The sequence below is a fragment of the Caenorhabditis briggsae genome, assembly GCF_000004555.2.
Source record: "Caenorhabditis briggsae complete genome, chrIV, whole genome shotgun sequence".
Taxonomy (NCBI): Eukaryota; Metazoa; Nematoda; class Chromadorea; order Rhabditida; family Rhabditidae; genus Caenorhabditis; species Caenorhabditis briggsae.
This window is the reverse complement of record NC_013487.2, coordinates 10,323,031-10,341,490: the sequence shown is the minus strand read 5'-3', so window position 1 is coordinate 10,341,490 and position 18,460 is coordinate 10,323,031. Positions and strand designations below refer to the sequence as shown.

At 39.8% G+C, this 18,460-nt stretch overlaps 7 protein-coding genes across 7 annotated transcripts in view; 3 read left to right on the top strand and 4 right to left on the bottom strand.

Annotated features, from left to right (window-relative positions):
* The window catches only part of Cbr-dli-1, a gene marked incomplete at both ends in the record, with an annotated part of 2,818 nt that extends 2,609 nt beyond the window's left edge, over positions 1–209 (top strand). The window contains one exon of the mRNA XM_045235802.1: positions 72–209. Within this exon, the coding sequence (XP_045091867.1) occupies positions 72–209 (138 nt within the window). The remainder of the gene's footprint in view (positions 1–71) is intronic.
* Positions 210–433: 224 nt separating this feature from the next.
* Cbr-rfc-3 lies at positions 434–1,585 on the bottom strand (the record flags this gene model as incomplete). The annotated part of the gene is made up of 3 exons (XM_002634210.1): positions 434–610; positions 654–1,365; positions 1,410–1,585. The coding sequence occupies 3 exons, from the start codon at positions 1,583–1,585 to the stop codon at positions 434–436; spliced, it is 1,065 nt and encodes a 354-aa protein (XP_002634256.1).
* A 244-nt stretch (positions 1,586–1,829) lies between these two features.
* Positions 1,830–6,741, bottom strand: CBG01828 (the record flags this gene model as incomplete). The annotated part of the gene is made up of 5 exons (XM_045235801.1): positions 1,830–2,041; positions 5,135–5,469; positions 5,888–6,320; positions 6,366–6,552; positions 6,607–6,741. 5 exons carry the CDS (start codon positions 6,739–6,741, stop codon positions 1,830–1,832), a joined length of 1,302 nt encoding a protein of 433 aa, XP_045091866.1.
* A 249-nt stretch (positions 6,742–6,990) lies between these two features.
* On the top strand, positions 6,991–8,453 carry CBG01829 (the record flags this gene model as incomplete). The annotated part of the gene is made up of 6 exons (XM_002634212.1): positions 6,991–7,056; positions 7,105–7,165; positions 7,220–7,453; positions 7,501–7,718; positions 7,763–8,320; positions 8,367–8,453. The coding sequence occupies 6 exons, from the start codon at positions 6,991–6,993 to the stop codon at positions 8,451–8,453; spliced, it is 1,224 nt and encodes a 407-aa protein (XP_002634258.1).
* A 229-nt stretch (positions 8,454–8,682) lies between these two features.
* Positions 8,683–9,763, top strand: Cbr-col-132 (the record flags this gene model as incomplete). The annotated part of the gene is made up of 2 exons (XM_002634213.1): positions 8,683–8,820; positions 9,071–9,763. The coding sequence occupies 2 exons, from the start codon at positions 8,683–8,685 to the stop codon at positions 9,761–9,763; spliced, it is 831 nt and encodes a 276-aa protein (XP_002634259.1).
* Positions 9,764–9,900: 137 nt separating this feature from the next.
* Positions 9,901–11,513, bottom strand: CBG01831 (the record flags this gene model as incomplete). Its single annotated transcript, XM_002634214.1, has 4 exons — positions 9,901–9,995; positions 10,051–10,315; positions 10,363–11,178; positions 11,223–11,513. 4 exons carry the CDS (start codon positions 11,511–11,513, stop codon positions 9,901–9,903), a joined length of 1,467 nt encoding a protein of 488 aa, XP_002634260.1.
* A 2,976-nt stretch (positions 11,514–14,489) lies between these two features.
* Positions 14,490–15,898, bottom strand: CBG01832 (the record flags this gene model as incomplete). Its single annotated transcript, XM_002634215.1, has 6 exons — positions 14,490–14,562; positions 14,614–14,733; positions 14,961–15,176; positions 15,229–15,323; positions 15,375–15,527; positions 15,818–15,898. The coding sequence occupies 6 exons, from the start codon at positions 15,896–15,898 to the stop codon at positions 14,490–14,492; spliced, it is 738 nt and encodes a 245-aa protein (XP_002634261.1).
* Positions 15,899–18,460: the final 2,562 nt, after the last annotated feature.

Below are 18,460 nucleotides of genomic sequence, written 5' to 3'. Positions count from 1 at the left end.
ACAATACGTACCTTCGGCAACGGCCACCAGAATTCACGAGCCATCAGTATTCAATAAATTATATTATTTAGGATAAACCGAACAAGCCAGCAGTCCCTGCTACATCCGCACAGCCGATGGACTCTGCGGCCACTCAGGCTCAACTGGACCGTCTTTTGAAGTCTGCTCAAAGTTCGAAAGCTCAAGCTTCGCGTGACAGTGATGCTTAAGTTCTGGTTCTACTCTTATCCAGTTTTCTAATTTATGAACTACTGTGCGATGCTTTCTATTTGCTTTTGTTGTAAATATTTTCTGGTCATAATAAATTTTATCCGCAGAACAATCGAATTATCAAGTACAAACTTCAATCTATTTTCAGCATATTTTCTTTATCGCACAAAGTGTAGTAAAAGACCAGAATGAGACCGTACAATATGAAAGGAAATTGTGAGAATTATTTTGCTTTCGAAGCATTAGTCAGATAGATTTCCATGAAAGCAATGACGAATGCTTCAAGATGGAAAATAGGTTTCTGTCCGAGCAAAAGACGGTGTTCGAATTTGGCAGCCTCGCTGACGACTTCTCGAACGATCGAAGAGGGACAGCTAGGCAAGAGGTATTCGAGAAGCTTCTGAAAGTATTCAAATGAAAACTTAAAAATTGCATTTCGTTACCTTGAAAATAACATGAGGTGGAATGAGTCTAGAGATAACTTCATAGAGTCTCTCACGGACTTTGAGTGCCATATCATTGGTTTGCTTCTGGAGAATGAGCCGAGCAGTTTCTTGTATGTACACCTCCCATTCTGGAACAGGAATCTGAGCGTTGGCTGGAATCCCGCCCTCATTTTCCATTTTTATTGCCTCTGTCATCAGAATTGCACGTCGCAAGTTTCCTTCAGATTTCTCGACAATCTTCTGAAGAACGCTGTCCGGCATGTTCAAGTTCTCCTTCTGAATCACTTTTCTCAACACTTTCTCAACTTCGACATCAGTTGGAGCTGGCACGTTGATGATGATACAACGGGATTGGAGCGGTTCGATAATACGAGAAAGTGATTCACAACACAATACAATTTTACAATTGTTCGCGTATTTCTCCATTGTTCGACGCAAACCGTGCTGAGCATCACGAGTAAGCGAATCGGCTTCGCAAAGAACGACTACTTTGAACGATTTTTGAGACGATGCTTCGATTTGAGACGTCTGAGCCATTTCTTTCACGAGATCCTGCACTACTACCCGATCGTAAATTCCAACATCCGACGGTGTCATTTCAACATGATAGTTACTCGAAACAGTTTGAATCTCGAGTTTTCGATTCGAAGGAGTTGTAAAAGCCTTCATGATCAGTTGCGTTTTGTCCACTCCGACTCCGTAAAGCTCTCTGAAATCGATTTTGAACGAAAAATGAGAAAAGGCTTGCAAAACCTCAAGAGACACTTGATTCGAGTCTTTTTACCAGCACCACTCGGTCCACAAAACAAGAGATGAGGCATACAATCAGCAGATAGGAATTTCAAGTGTTTGGCTTGCTCCAAGTGATAGTCGACCCCGTCCTTTCCTAACAACTCCTTAGGACGATACTTATCGACCCATAACGCCATTATGATCTGAAACTGAAGCTTAAAAACAAAAAAATTGACAATATTTCATAAAAACTAATTGGAGTGAATATGATAGCTGTCAAACAAACAGCAGTTAGCCATAACATCATGTACAATTAATCAAAAAGTATATTTTAACCAAAAGTGTGACAGTGAAATATTCGACAAAAGACGCCGAATTATAATTGACATGTACATTCAAAGGTGCACAAAAGTGGAGTTAGACAATGTAAAAATTTCAAAATTATTGTATGTTCATTTTTCTCTTCAGTGCGATGATATCATCTCTGCGTTTCTTGTTCGCAATCTGACGGTTTTCCAGATTGGACTTGGTCGCTAGCTTTCCTGGAATAAGACCTTCTTCCATAGCCAAATTGTATTCACGATCAGTTAGCTGCGTTGTATCGACGAACACTTTCTTGGATGTATGGGGAGTGTAGCCGGCTCGTTTTGGAACTGAAAGTAATTGGGTATGTGTAGGTGCCGCAATGAAAGGGGGCGGGGCGACCAAATGTTTCTCCCCTTTTCAGAAGTCCATCTTTGAAGGCTTGTACCGGGCGTTAGAACCTTATTATTTTTAAGGTTAGAACTTGTACCTATGTAATCGACTGCGAAAAATCGAATGAAACTAACAGTTTTCTGATATTTTCATTTTTTTGATTCGAAAACTTCGAAAAAAAGGGACCTGGACTGACAAATTGGACTAAAAGTATTGGATGGAAGTTCGTGCCACCAGGTTTATTGATGGATTCTGGTAGTTTATAAAATGGGGGATTGAATTTTGAAGTAAAATCGAAACTCTACCGACGCCCTTGTTTCACAATTTTCAGCCAAAGTTCCAGCCAAAATACAAAAAAAATTTCAGCGATGACCCCAAAATTTTTTTTGCATATTTTGATAAAACTAAGTCTTGTGTATATCTCTGCCAATTTCCAGAAAGAATTGTAACTTTTAAGTAGTTTTAATACCCATCCGAAAGTTCACAACTTTCAAATTTTTTGGTTTTTGGAAGTTTTGATGGTGACACAGGTGAGTGCCACCGATTTTCTTTTTTCCACAAGAAAATACGCAAAATTTGACACTAAATACTATCTTAATTAAAAAATTCTACTGACGCCCTTATACTAAAAATCGGATGTTTCCTCAGTTTTCATACAGAAATTTGTTTAAAGGGGGACTCCGACCAAAAATTTTTATTGCCCTAAAATGTTTCAAAAAATATGTATTTTCCAAATATTATTGTGGAAAAATTCAAAAAAAAATCCTAAATCCCCGAAAAACGGCGTTGAAAAAAAAGGATTTGAATTCCCGCGCAGTGAGAAACCTAGGCCACGGCATCATAGCGCCTTTCTTACATGGAAATTTTTCCGGATTTTTACGGTGTTCATGTCCGGCAGGTTAAAAATGTAAAAAACCACTGTCGGCCACTTGAAAAAACGGTTGTCAGGCGCTGTGGCCTAGGTTTCTCACTGCGCGGGAATTCAAATCCTTTTTTTTTCAACGCCGTTTTTCGGGGATTTCGGTTTTTTTTGAATTTTTTCGCAATAATATTAGGAAAATACATATTTTTTGAAACATTTTAGGGCAATAAAAATTTTTGGTCGGAGTCCCCCTTTAAGAAACAGGAAGAAAGGAACAAAGCAAGGAGGCGGCAGGCAACGAACAGTCGCCCTTTCCTCTATCCCCTCTAGGGCTTACACGAAAAGTGCAGCCGTGGCCGACTGGATAGTGGGCGCACGCGTCGATCCGAAGACGGCCGAGGTTCGAATCCCTCATGCACTGGTCCTGGGCGCGCATACGCATAATGGATGGGCGACGGAGGACGCGCCGATGAATTGAATACAGGGAAAGGGCGCCGGTATGGGGCATATACGGGGCATATGGGGCACACCGCCGCCGCAATGCATCTCCTCGCCTAGCTTGCTGGCACTCGATGAAATGAACTAAAACGTTGGTTGGGGGTTCCTAGAAGTATCAGTTAAGTTCTATTGTGATGTGATTTTGTTCAGATTTTCCGATTTCGTACTTTTCCTTTATTATTCCATATTCTTTTATATTTTGAACGACATATTACTGATTTTTCGAAACTCAATGTTTTTGTTTTGAAAAAGACTTATGGCAGTTTCCATTTAAATTTGATATGCAAATTCATATTTTTAAAATACAATCAAAAACAGAAGAAAATGGGAAAAAAATCGCTAAAAATTGTTTAATTTCATTTCAAAAGATATGTCTCACTTTCACTTTTTTTTTTGAAATTGCATGAAAAAAATGAAAATTTTTATAATTTACACTTTGTAATTATTGCGTACTTACCAACTTACCTTTTATTCCACCTGAAAATACGATTTTTACAATAATTACAAAGTGAAATCAAAAAATCTCAATGTCACCTATTTTGGCGAATAACTTAGCAATTAACGAGTGAAAGACATGTTTCTGCAAGAATTCAGCGATTTTTTAGTCTGCCATAACTCTTTTTACAAAAATCGTCGAAGGAATAATCGAAAAACCAGAAATGTAGGCTCGATTTGACGAACAAAGTTGCCGGTATGGATTTACGGTAAACAATGCGCGCATCCGGGATTTCGGAGTGTTGTAGTCGGCCTACCGTATCAGACCCATATCGCACACATCGCCCACCCACCTAGAATCCATCTAAGATATGCGCGCATTCGGAACCATACTTGTGGAAAAGATGGCCGGCCCGCGGGCCGGGCCGGGCTGAGATTTTTCTGAAAGCGGGCCGGGCCGAAAGCGGGAAATTTTAGAGCGAATCATCATTTTTCAAGATGGTTTTTCTTCTTAGTGAATGAAAATCCACACTAGAGGCCGATACTGTCGACAAAAACTGTTTTGAAGTCGTAATTAGAAAAAAAGTTTCATCCTTGGCTTGATGAAGTTTGATTTTTTTTTGCTAAAAATTCAATTAAATTGGCTTTTTCGGATGGTTGTATGCATTTGGATTAATATTTGTGCAATTATAAATATTTTGGCACATTCAAAAAATAAAATTTTCGAAAAGTTGTCCTAGGCGGGCCGAGCGGGCCGGGCCGAAAGTTTTGAGACAGGCGGGCCGGCCCGGCCATCCACATGTATGATTCGGAACACTCGATTCAGCCTCTTCCGCATCGCACACATATGAGACTCATCGCAGCTCGTTGTTCGCGATATGTGTCAAACGGACTTCTAGAGGATCGCATATGGATCGGGTCCTTTATGCGCATCATCGCCCAGGACCTGTGTGTGCTTGTTAGCTTTTTCTTTAATTTTCTTTACGAATTTTCCGCGCCGCAGGATTGCAAGTTTCTAAACCCCGCCCACTTTTTCTGCGCACCGCAAAAAAATGAGGATAAGGTCAGTACTTGGAGGTCTGGTATAAAAGGGTCTGTAACTCGAGATTGGGAGAATATTTTCCGCTGAAACTTTGGGAATGGACTTCTATAAGGGAGGAGAAGACAATCCAACAATAAAAACTGGGAAATATCTATTTTGAAAATTATGTTGTGGTGCCTAGGTATGTGTGGAACTTGTGATATAATTAAATACCTCTGCTTGGAGTTGTCCCTTTCGGAGTAGAAATGTAGTCGGTGAAAGTATTGTCATCTGCGACAGTGGCCGGAATCACAGTTTTAGCACTAATTCCGCGAGAAGGAGTGCTTGTATTACGGCTTGGTCCTGGGATCTTTGTCAACTTCTTCACATCAACATGAGCTCTAGCTCTGGATGCTGGCTTCTTTGCAACGGTCGTCATAACAGAAGATGAAGACGGACCAGCTTCCTGTCTGGCGCTCGCCACAGCAGCGAAATCGCTCACATCATTCTGTCCGAAATTGAACGTCATTTTAGCTGGATTTTGTACAGTCCAATTCCTACCAGCGGATCTAAAACAATCTAATTATTATGCTTGTCTGAGGAAAAAAAAGGTTAGAGAGTATTTTTTGCAGTCTGAATGCGGTAGTGATATCGAAGCGGAGAGCCTAAATAGCACTTACTCGGTGGAGACGCAGAGAAATATTTCGATTAACTGTCTGCGTCTCGACTCCAATTTTTTCGCACAAGAAACAAGCGAAAAAATGAGCGAAATTTGAGAAAATTCGATAAATGTTGAGGTACTGTATTAAAGGCGCGTGCAATAATTTGAAAAATACAGTGAGGTTCTCTCTGTGGGAGCTAAGCTCCGCCCACCGTTGTTTTCTCGGCCGCAGCGTGCATTGATTTCGGACAAGAATATTTCTCTGCGTCTCACCTTTTTTTCTCAGACAAGCATAATAAGTAATAAGGAAAAAAGTGAAATAGTACCTATTGGCAGATCTATCAAGTGGCTCTCTTTTCTTCACACTTTTTGGAGTAGCTAGTCTTCTGATAGATTCTGATACATTGGAGGTCAAGTCATCGTGCCTTTTTTGCATTCTTTCCCGACGCTCCCCAAGAGTCTCTTCTTTTTCCATTTCTCTAGCATGGATCATCGCGAAGCGATCTTTACTTGGTGGTCGAGCTCTTTGACGAACCGGAGTGACCTCGCGGGCCGCCACAATCGGCTCCTCAACTTTCTCTGGCGATTGATCCGGCGACACCGTTGTTGCTCGAAGAGATTTTCGTCCCGAAGCTCGGTGTGTTCTCGTACGAGATTTAACTTCAAAGTTATGTAAATCGATTCCCAAATTGCCGCACATTTCGCGTTTTGCATCCTCATCAAGAACTAGGCCAACCGCATTGGTGGGAGTTTGTTCGTCTTCAAAGCAAAATTAATTATGTTGATCATAGCCTCTAAACTCACGAGTTGGTCTGTTTTCTCTTTCTGTTGAGCTTTCTTCCACTGTGAAAGTACGATTGAGTGGAGTTTCAGGCTCATCTGTGTCCATTGGTTCGTCGATTTCATCTTGAGGCTGATCAGCCTGTGGCTGTTCTTCCGGCTCCTCATCAATCGGTGCTTGTTGTTCCGCCTCTCGTTGATTGTTCAAAAACTGAAATTTGGAATTGAAAAAATAAGTTATGAACACTCCGCGGATATTGAATACCTCAACAAGTCTGAATTGCAAATCAGACTTCTTTCCCACAACGGAGAGGCGTTTTTTCTTCAACTCTTTGCGCAATTTATCGCATGTCATATTGAAAACATCGTTTTCTTCGAGCTTTTGAGTTTTAGCTGGCATTTGGCTGAAAAATAACAGTTTTCAACAATGTAAAATAGACGAATTCGGAAATTTCGGGGAGAAACAAGTTTTACAGATTCCTCTTCATTCAAAAAGATTTTTTTCGCGGGCTGATCGACAGGGCGCAAAATCCTCTTCCATGTCGTGTAGTCCTCTCGGAAAAAGTAATCAATATTCGAAAACAAGAAGTCGACTCTGAAATCAACTGCTTTTCTAAAGCCTTTTAATCGACTTTAACGAATTGTAATCATGGGACTTGTTGATTATGCAGGAAGTGATTCAGACAGTGAACAAGAAGAAGAGACGAAACCAAAAGTATAATGATTGATTTTCCACCGGTATATTTAAGTTTTTCTTTTTCAGATTTCTACTCCTTCAGAAAAGCAAGAGTCAAATAACGAAGAATCTTTTTTCGAGGATATAGGTATGTTATCTAATTAGAAATGGGTTTGAGCGAATCATTGTATGCTATTTGCAGGGAGTTCGTCGGCGGGGGAGAAACATAGCCTAAATGCTGAAGATGCGCTCGAAGAGATCGTGAAGCCCAAAGATTGGGAGATAAAAATGGCTGAAAAGGCGAGAAAGAAACTTGAAAAGAAAGCTCTGAAAAAAGCACAAAAGGAAAAACGAAAAAAAGAGAAAAAATTGGCGAAAAAAGCACGGAAAGGAGATAAAATACCCAGAGTGAGCGGCGGTATTCAAAAAGAAAAAGGTAATTGAATACCATGACTTTACACTCCAAACCTAGTTAATTTATAGGAAAGATCGTAATTTCGGCTTTCGGGGCTCTTCCTGGTATCGGCGGAGATGATTCAAGCGACGACAGCGATTCTGAAGAAAAAAGAGAGGTCACTGCCAAACCAACAGTTGGTCGCGGATTTCTATCCAACCTTCCAGCTCCGAAAGGAAGAGATAACCGATCGGATGGTTCAAACGTTTTTGATAAGTCGCTGATTCCTCATTCTGTGGCCAAGAAAGTACGGTATTTTATTTCTCAACAAGCATCAATTTTCTCTTTCAGACGCCAGCTGCGACTCCAGTTTTTAAACCCGCACCTTCTCCGAAAAAGTTGGAAGAAAGTGACGATGACGACGATGAGCTCACTGACTTCTTTGGCTTCTCGTCAACTCCAGCTCGCAAAGAAATGGAATCTGCTCCTGAAATTCCATTCATGGCTATGAACAGCAGTATGGACGTGGTTGGTCCTTCCCGACCGACAGAAGAAGATGAGGTGGATCCAAGTCAGATGTACATGCCTGAAGAAGATGACTCACAAGAAGGAACTTCTGCTTCAAACGCTTGGCTTCACCGCAAAATTTCGGATGAACAGGCTCATAAGTTGCTCATGAGATTCTCACATGATATTGGATCTGAAGAGAGAAGATCTATCAATGAAATGGCGAATTCGATTGTGGACGTTAACGTTGATGATGCTCTCGGCCCTGATGTCAAAACCAACATCATCAAGAATCTCGGGCATCGCGCATTTGTTGAAGCTACGTCGGCTCCGATTCCACAAGTCCAGACACAAGGACAAACATCTCGTAGAAAGCATCAAATCACATATCTTGCTAGCTTGGTAAATTTCAACTGTTTAATCGACATTTCTATTTTTTCCCTTTTAGGCAGTGGCTCGTGAAGAACAACTCAAAGACCAATGGGCAGAGCAAAAACAGTCGAAAAGGATGGCAAGACAAAAGTATGGATTCTGATTCGAATACCAATCGACTCCTCTATTACATCACTTGTTTGGAGACTTCATTCTTGTATTTGTGTTGTTTTCATTTGATAAACACCAATAAACATTAAATGAATTCGTTTTGAAGTTAGCGCATTACGATGAGAAAATTGCGCGATCGCTCGTTAAAAGAACGTTAAGGAAGATAGTACATAAGGCCGGTTGGATAAGTAGAATCGGCAGAAATCTGCTGACTGCTGGCAATGTCGAACAATCTCATCTGCGCAGCCGTCTCGGTTTCGTCAATCCTCGTTGTTGGGTATATTACAGCTGGTTTGCTCATTTTTGTTGACTTTCGGACTTTCTATTCTTCCGCTTTAGATGACGTGGCAGAATTCAATGTGAGTGTTTCTGTTGAGAATAGTATCATTGTGATTAAAATTTAATAATACTACAGTAAAGATAGAGTTAGTCTCGAAGCGAAAACTCTGAATTGAACTGTTGAGTCGCTACTAGTGGTGCCTGCATTCCATCAGAAAAAACGCGGGAAAAAATTAATTTTTAAAAAAGTTCCGGAAAAAACAGTGTAAAATTGAATAGTGTTTTTGGGCATTGAACTGAATTTCGCTCCAAACCTGAAAACAATTTCAGCGTTTTGCAACTGAAGCTTGGGATGATATGATAGAAATCAATCGATCAGTTGTTAGACAAAAAAGAAGTGGTGAATCGAAATGTGGTTGCATGAACAAAGTGAACAACTGTCCTGCCGGACCGACTGGACCTCCTGGAGAACCTGGAGCACCTGGAGATGATGGATGGAATGGAGATGCAGGACAACCTGGACCTGATTTCCCACTTTTCGATCAATCGTTAATTTATCAGAGACCTCCATGCATTCGGTGCCCAGCGGGAGAACCAGGACCACCAGGACCTGATGGAGAACCAGGAGAACAGGGACCACCAGGAGCTCCAGGAGTCGACAATTATGAGGTTGGAAAAGATGGATTACCAGGAGTTGAAGGAGAACCAGGAGATGCTGGAGCACCAGGGGAAGATGGAGAACCTGGAATGGTTGGAGCTCCAGGAGCAAGCGGAACACGTGGAATCGGAATGCCAGGAGCACCAGGAGCTCCTGGAATGGCTGGAATTGAAGGACTTCCAGGGAAAGATGGCGAACCTGGAATTCCAGGACCAGAAGGAGAAGAAGGACCAACTGGAGAGCCAGGTTTGGATGGTGAGCAGGGAACGGAAGGAGAGCCAGGACCGGAAGGACCACCAGGATCCCCTGGACCAGATGCAGCCTACTGTAGTTGCCCACTTCGTTCTGCTCGTCTCTTGTTCTAATTTATTTTTTTTGAAAATCATTTATTTATAAACATTATATCAGCATCACATCATCCAACAAAATAGTGGAAACCCGTCAATCAAATCTTACATAAACCCAGAATTTGAACAATTAAGGCTAAAGAAAAGGAATGAATTTATAGTCTGGAAGACATAACTTCATCGTTTGCGCCGATCCTTTCCAAACTGTCAGTCGATGTTCGAATTGGTTTGGATTGTAAATCATCCAGACCTGAAAAAGAATCATTTAAAGTTCAACTTAATTTTCGATAATTTCTTGAACTAACCCATTTCCATTCTGAACTTCCTTCTATCACTGACGAGAGTTAGAGATGAAACAAAATAGAGACCAGCAGAAATCAAAAGAAGAGCTACACAACAATAAGTGGCAGTGACCAGAGAGTGATATTGGTCTTTTGGTAGTGTGGATCCATGACGAATCAAATCCGAGATCAAACCAATCAGATAAGGTCCAGATGCATCTCCGAACAGATGGGAAACCAGGACGAAATAGGAAAATGCAGTACTACGGCGATTTGGATGAATTACAGTCTGAAATCAACAGATGAAACTTGTTTCGAATATTAAGTACTACTCACCGTCAGCATATCAATATTGAGTCCCCAATTGAAGCAAAGGAATGTGAGCCCGAAGAAGATCATAACATACAAAAGCACCAAGCTCATCTCTCCGAAAATCATTCCAATTAGGAGAAGTGGAGCAGCCAAAAGAGCACCTCCTCCAGAAACCAATGGTGGAGCTCTTTCCGTTTGGAATCTTTTGAATGGTCCCCATCCGGCAACTAGCCATTTCGAGAGCATCGATCCGAATATAACTCCAATAAGTCCTCCGGCTGTTGTGATTGCTCCGAAATAGAGTGCAACTCTGTCTTTATCAGTTGTTGGTAGTTCTTTTGTATCATTGAGTCCTTGGTGCCAAGCAGTTAAATGCTGGATTACGGTAGGCTCCCACCAAGAAAGAGTTCCTGATACAAAAACAAGAGCAGTGTATCCCCAAGTACAAGCAACGAGAGTTGGGGTTTTGAGAAGAATGACAAGATCTTCGAGGTACGTGGTGTTGGTAGCGACTACAGTATCTTTGGCATCACCATTTGCTCTATCCGCTGCTCCTCTTTCCGGTTCATAAGTAAAAAGAACCAAAGCAATCATCACAATGAATCCAGCGATTGCCGACACTCGAATTCCCCATTGCCAATGTCCAGTTAATGTGGCAACGTTTGATCCAACGATGAATCCGAGACCACTTCCGACTGGAATTGCGAAATAGAAGATCATAAATACAGTACTCCTCTTTTGTCCATTGAACATATCAGAAATGAGAGAAGGAGCAACATTGGAATACGATGCTTCTCCGATTCCAACAAAACTTCTCAAAACTAAAAACAACCAGAAATGCTGCAAATAAATATTTATCAGTTATTTATAAACTTTGCTCTTACATTTGCCGGGACAAAACTGGATCCCAACACTGCACCCAGCCAAATTCCGACTCCAATAATCATGATCCATTTTCGATTGAATCGGTCCCCAAGATATCCACAAATCGGGGAGAAAACCATGAAAGAAATGAGGAAAACAGTTTGAATTAGACCTCCCAAACTGTCAGATATGTTATAATAGGTCTGAACAGCAGTAAGAACACCAGCCACAGTGTATCTATCCACATAATTAAGAAGATTCACAACGAAGAGTACGGTAACGCTGATGTAGTCCTCTTGTGAGTTAACCATTCTGTAATTGAAGAGGGTTCTTTGAAACAGAATTCAAAAGACAAAAATAAGAGGAACGACGAAAAGAATAGATCATAGACTTCATAAATATTTATTGGAAACTATGACTAGGTTTATCGGATTCCCCGGTGAGGCGAGGCTCATGATCAAGCGCGCATCACGTCATGCGTGACGATGGATTTGTGAAGGAAATGATAGGGTGGTGAAGCTGAAAGAGAAAGAGAAACGAACAGTATTTGTTCACCTTCGGAGAAATAAAGAGAGGAAATTGAGGGGCCGATTCGAATTGAGACAGGTAAACAAAGTATTACTCACAGTGAGGAGGAAGGAGGTGGTGGTTGTCTTATATAACTCGTTTACTGATTCGTGACTCAAAATACGGTAATACTAAATACGGGATTAAGTTTATAGAGGGGGGGGGGGGAAGTAATGTATTCTTTTTGTCAATGGAATCATTCTGAACAAAAATTAGAAGCACAATCAAAAGATGTCAAAGTGCACTTGTAATCTGTTTTATCGGAACACCTGACCTCTTTTATAGTGCTTCTGAACGCCCTCCCTGAATGAAGTGATGTCAAATATTACGGTACTTTCATCTGATACACAAAAATGTTTTGGTTCAAAGAGTCTTATTTGATGTCGATCAATTTATAAAGCTCTCTCGGTCTGGGACATTTGTCTGGGCTTCTAATCATGTACACAAACTTTTAATAGTCCAGGCGAAGAGAATCGAACTGATTGTATGAAAAAAAACGGGAATTCTGAGTTTCCGAATTGCGAGTTTCCAAAACTCTGAATCGCTAAAGTTCCAGTTGTTTTTGGACCCTTTTTAAAAATAGTTCCTGAATAAAAGGGGCGAAACATTTTCATAAAATTAGGGGTACTGTAAGTGGGAGCAAGTAGGTTTAGCTTCGGAGGGGCGTAAACCGACTGGTTATATTATATTCCAGATTATAAGAAACTTCTGAAACTGATAAGTTTTGACCAGACGGCTTATCATAAGTGAAACTTACGCATGGTTTTGAAATATCTTATAAGTCTGAAGGTCACTATTAAACTTTTTGACCGCAGGTGGCCTGACAGATTCTATCAGATCAAAATCTCCAGTCTCATGATAGTAGTTGTATCAACGGAAAGTTCTAACTTCTCAACCATTCATTTTCCTAGTTAGATGAAAATGTTTTCATGAAAACGTTTTAGGGAATCGGCGAGTTAAAGAAAAAACTATCCGTAACAAGGAAACGAATTCAAGACACTCGGCAACATACGTTAGAGCGTTATCTTTAAGGGAAGATCATAAAATCGAAATAAGCAACAAACATGTGGTAGGGGATGGGGAGGTAAAGGGCTAAAAAATAAGAAGACGAAAAAAAGGAGAAGAAGAAAGAAGAAAAAGAAGAAGTCGGCAAACATTTGAAAGGTGATAGGTGGCACGATAACTTTCGGGAGGCAGAGTTATGTACTTTTTGAAGGTTTAGGTTCTTCCCGAAATATAAAAATGAACTGAATCGATCATCATCCCCAAGTTGCTCCTCGTCCCATTCCTGCGCACCTTTATTTGTCCGAACAGCTGCCTAAACAAACGGGTTAAACCTTTTTTTCAAAATATATTCATGACCAAATCCTTATTCAAAACGATCTGAGAGAGCACATTCTAGAGCACAAGACATACTGTCTATTTCAGTTCTTTACCTCGACATGTAGACATCAATTCACTATTTTTTATGAGCCAATCGGTTCCTTTGATGATGGTCGGCCATGTGCTGAAAAGAAAGGATCGGGCGTGCCAAACGACTGGACGCCGCTCGTTTCCGCTGATGACGATCAGGGAATTCCCAGGGTCACATAGAGCACAGACTATGTGTCAAACTACATTGAAAATTCCCAAACCTTCAAGGAAATGAACAAAAAAATGCAAGAAGTTGTCATTTTGGTACAAAAAACTTTGGAAGAGAAACGAAGGTGGTTGTGGCCAAGGGTCCAATAGCGAAAACTACAATATCACAAAAGTTGTTATATTTTCCGTATTCATTTTCTCTATTATCACTGCTTTTTGTTAGAATTTTTGTTAACAACTCGGAAAATAAAAGGTTTCAAAAAGTTTAAAAAATGACTGAAAACAGACGAAAATAAAAATGTTTCTAGGTTACGGTAGTTATCGTCCAGGGAACTTTGGCCACAGCCACCCGCGCTTCTCCTCCACAGCCCGGATTTTTTGTACCACGATAATAACTGAAACTGTGATTCCAACAATTAAATTTTATTTCCAGAAATAATTTTTCTTTATTTTGCAGTCCGTTTTTTTCGAATTGTGAATACCGAGTATCATTGAATCCGATCAAATATTGACACCTAATCCTACCGTATTATATGTCCAATAAACAGAAAAATAATTATTTGGTCTTATCAAATATTCCTTGTTTTTTTTTCTCACAAAGAAGAAATCTACCTAAATTGAAAAGGGAACAAATTAAATGTTTGACATTCAGATTAATGTTCCGATCAGTAGTGTTTCGTTGAATTACTCTCTTTGGTTTAAACGAAAAATTCATCTAAATATACTTGTCCAGCTGGAAATGGAAATATCTTCTGAATTTCAAATGAGATGATGCCTTTTGAACCGTCCGTCTCCACCCGTCATTCCTCAAACAATCTATGGCCGATTCGACTCGGAAGTTTTCACACTTTTTGATGGTTGTTTGCTTTTTATTATCAACAAACAATCGACAAAAAGATAAGAAGGAGATAGGTGAGGGATAGTTATCCAAACACTTTGCAGAAACTCTTTATTAGGAAGTATCTAATTTTACAGGGGAAGGATTTGATTTATTTTTTTTTCATACGACAAACGGGTGTTATTATTATAAGGCTTTTTTCGAATGCAGATTTTTTGAGACCATCGGTTCCTAGTTTCAGGGTTCTATGTACACCGGTAGAAAATGGATGAATAAGAAAAAGAAGAAAAAAAATCAGAATTTATCCACGGGATTTTCTCATTGGAGCACGTCTTCCCATCAGCTTGAACATGGCACAGTACTGACGAAGCTCTCTGGAACTAACAGAACAGATTGAAGATCAGAGATTCATTTGAAATACTCACTCTACTCCTGCATTGACTGAGCATTCACAGAGCTCTCCAGCTTCTCTCTTCCAATGCATTTTCTTGGTGCAAGCACGGAATGATTGTCTGGCTTTAGTCTCAGCAACCAAAGGTTGACATCTGAACTTGTTGATAAAAATGATGATGTTAGGATAGGAAAAGATTGGAGAAGGAAGAAAAACCGGTTCAAATGCCGAAATCGGTGATTTGTGATTGGCGGTTTTTCTTGATGAAAACCGATTTGTTTATTGGTCACTTTTCGGTTCTTTTTGGGAAAAGAGAAACGGTTCCAGAGAAGTCAAGTGGTTCTTCTCTCATTATGTCCTATGACATTCAACACAACTTACCCTTTTCTATCAAAACAGAATCCACTCTTATTCTTCTCCAAAAAGCAATCTTTGACACAGAGAGCGAAATCACCAGTCGCATCGAGAATGTGCTTGATTGGTTTAATCATTGTTTGGAATGTATTCGTCTGGGTAGCAATACTTTTCTCAGTCACTTTGAAAATTCCACGAATATCCGTTTTCTGGATTTGTGGTCCATGTTGATCGGCGACACATCTAGAATAAAATGCAAAGTTTGCATCATGATTGAAAGTTTTTTATCTCTTACGCTTCAACACGATTCTCAAAGCAGGTCAGAAAATCTTCGAGGATATTGTCTTTCTCATCGAAACATTTTTTCAAATCGTTTGGACGAGAAGTGATCTATAAAGTATTTGTAATACATTAATGCATAGATATAAAGATCACACTTACAGATGAAAACTTTTGGAAACATGGGACTGTACAGTCCTTAGCTTGAATTTTCATTTCCTCCACACATACTCTTTGTTCTGTGCATGAGCATTGTCTTACGGTCTGACCGGTAAGTTTAGCACGGTTCAGGATATCAGCTCCTTGGCTTGAAATCTGAAATAACTATTATGAAAAGCCAAGTTTCCCATAACAGGACTGACCAGAACGAATGGGATTTTTTGTAGGCTACAACTTCAATTTTCTTCGAAAACGTCATGGTCACATTTCACACAGAAGACAGTCATAAACTACATATCTTAGGAATAAATATATCACTAGACATCATCTGGATGATCGTATGATTCTGTTTATAGACTGGTTTCAACGAAACAAATGATCATGATCGAATATGTTAATTTGGACATACTATGGATAACTTGATAACAACAACAACAAAAACTTGCCGAGTCAATTGGATCAGATGCAGTGGATGCATTGGCCACAGCCAATAATGCCAAATATGTCAGACTTCTGGTGATGCACATGTTCGCTTCAAGAGTTTGATCGTCTTCTGAATCGTCCGATCGTCTCAACAGCTTCGTTTTTCTTCTCCTTCTTCGCCACCAAGTCTCCGCCCCTTTTCGAATGGTTCAGCTGTGTCTCTCGTCTGCGCGTCTTTAGTCTTCGAGACGACGGCTGTAAAAAAACAACAGAAAAGTTTGCGAAACGGATTGACCCGAAAGTCACGAAAACAGTGGTTTACATGTGATTAGGTTGTGATAAGTGCATTCGGAAACCCTGAAAGGAATGCTAATCAGCTCATGACCAATTAGTTCAAAATTTTGAATACTTCGTAACATAACTTTTTTCCTTTAGTGGTCATTCCTGTTAGCTGTAAAGTTCTTTCGAGAGGTTGGCTGAAATATATGAGTCATAACTGACCTTCGTGTTGTAAGACTAATGCGTCAGAGGGTCATTTGTAGCCTATGAAAGGTTACAGTTTCTAGAATAGTTCAGAAAATCAGGTTAGAGGAATTTTTTCGCAAGTTGTAAAATCTGAAACGAAAACTACTTATGCATAAATCAGGTGAAATTTTGCTTGGACCTCTTGCTCTACATGTAACATGAGCTTTATGTATAACACAATGTGAGAAACTCGCCAAATGGCTCACAACTTTTCATCCGCTTGCCATCAGTCCCTGAGTTTGAAATTAAGATTTTAGCTTCAAATTTTGTTCGTTCATGGAAAAATTACAAACAGTAAAAAGATCAGTGGAGGATGACCTTAACATTAATGCTGCTTTTTAGATTATCGGTCAATACAATAACTCTTTTTCGGAAGGACAAAGTTGGTTCATTCCAGCTAATCCACCAGTCAGAAATTCGTTTCCCTTCGAGAAGAATAATCAGCGCTACAGTTTTCTGAAGCTAATTTAGTTGAACTTTTTGTATTTTTGAGATAGGATTAAACAGAAAATATGATATTTGATGGATGCCGGCTGAAATTGCGCGGACGGGCGAAGCCAATCAATTGTCGTCTTGCGGGCGGACCGTTGACGGCTCGTCGACTGACCGTTAGTTCAGTGAGAATAGAGTCGCAGTTTTTGTACGAAAATCTGCTAGGCATGAGTCTGTTAACCGGGAGACGTTCCTTTAAATACTTTTCTCAATAATTTTCTCTGAATTGGTCCACTCTTCTGTGGTAAGCTACTAACATTTTTATAAATTGGGGGGTGGTTATAGTTCCTAGTTAAGGAAACAAATAAAATATAATAATTCATGGTTGAGGATTAAAAATTATTAATGAGAATCTCCATGGGCCACCGACCCCGCCGGGCCCGTTACAAGTGTGTTTGAGCCATGTTATTTCGGTTTCTTTCGGAGATATTAAAATATGTTAACTGATAAATTGTTAATCATATGTAGTATAATAAGTGTTTTGTCAGTTGACACATTTTTGATATCTTTGGCCGGAATCGAGATAGATGATTCCAAACTTGACAGTGTGGGGCCCCTCTATTACAGGTTTTATGGTATTAGTTTTCTGAGATTCTGCGTTATTTCTAACCAAATTTTTTCCAGAAGTCATATCTAAATTTTTAAAGTAGTGTTCTCACTTTTTTCAGATCATTTTCGCAATTTTTTTGTTCTTCTAATCCCTTTCGAGAGTTCTTCTATTTCGAACAGAAGGATTATTTCCCCATTCTCAGTGTATTTTGTCTTTCTGTCTGTGTTTCAGTACAAGTAAGAAACTTTTTTTTCTTCCACGCCAACACAAAATTCCGTGTCCAAATATGGTTTTTTCTTCTGTTTCTCGATCTCTTGTTCTTGCCATGAACACAACAAACCAGTAGCCATTCAAAACCCTTTTTTCAAGTACTTTTCTCGATGGGTTTTCAACTTTCCACTTGAAATTCTGTGACGATCTGATATGACGTTGTTTGGTACGACCTCGAGAAGAAGAAAAAGGAATTTTCGAAACGTCTAGAATCTCGGGAAAAAAAAATCAGTGGAAGCCACACACAAAGGACTGTAAAAAACCTCTCGGTGGCCCGTTGGTCAGTTCGAAAGAAAAGACAAAGAAAAAAAAGAAAAAGTGTATGCATTACACAGTTTTTCAGTCTGTGACCATGAAAAAGATAAAGTGATTAAATGACGTTTGAAACAGACAAGGGATGACCGGAAAAGGAAACAAACTTGATCGGTGACCGATTAGCTTGAATATATGACACTTTGAGGAACACAAATGTGACTTCACTTTCACAGATAAAGTCATGGTTTTTGTAGCATTGAACATTAAAAAATGTAGTCAACATAACAATGCGACTTGAAGAAGATCTTTGCCGAGAAGGGAATATGAACCAAGTCAACTGACTTGATTGGGGGACTCCGACCAAAAATTGTATTGCATTGAAATTCTTGAAAATTCATGTGTTTTCCTAATACTGTTGCGAGAAAGTTGGGAAAACAATCTGAATTCCCGAAAAATGCCGTTGAAAATAAAAAAGGTGGTGATGGGACGAGGATTTGAGATCCCGCGCAGTGAGAAACCTAGGCCACAGCGGTGGGACACCTTTTAAAAGTGACCGACAATGATTTTTTCGCGG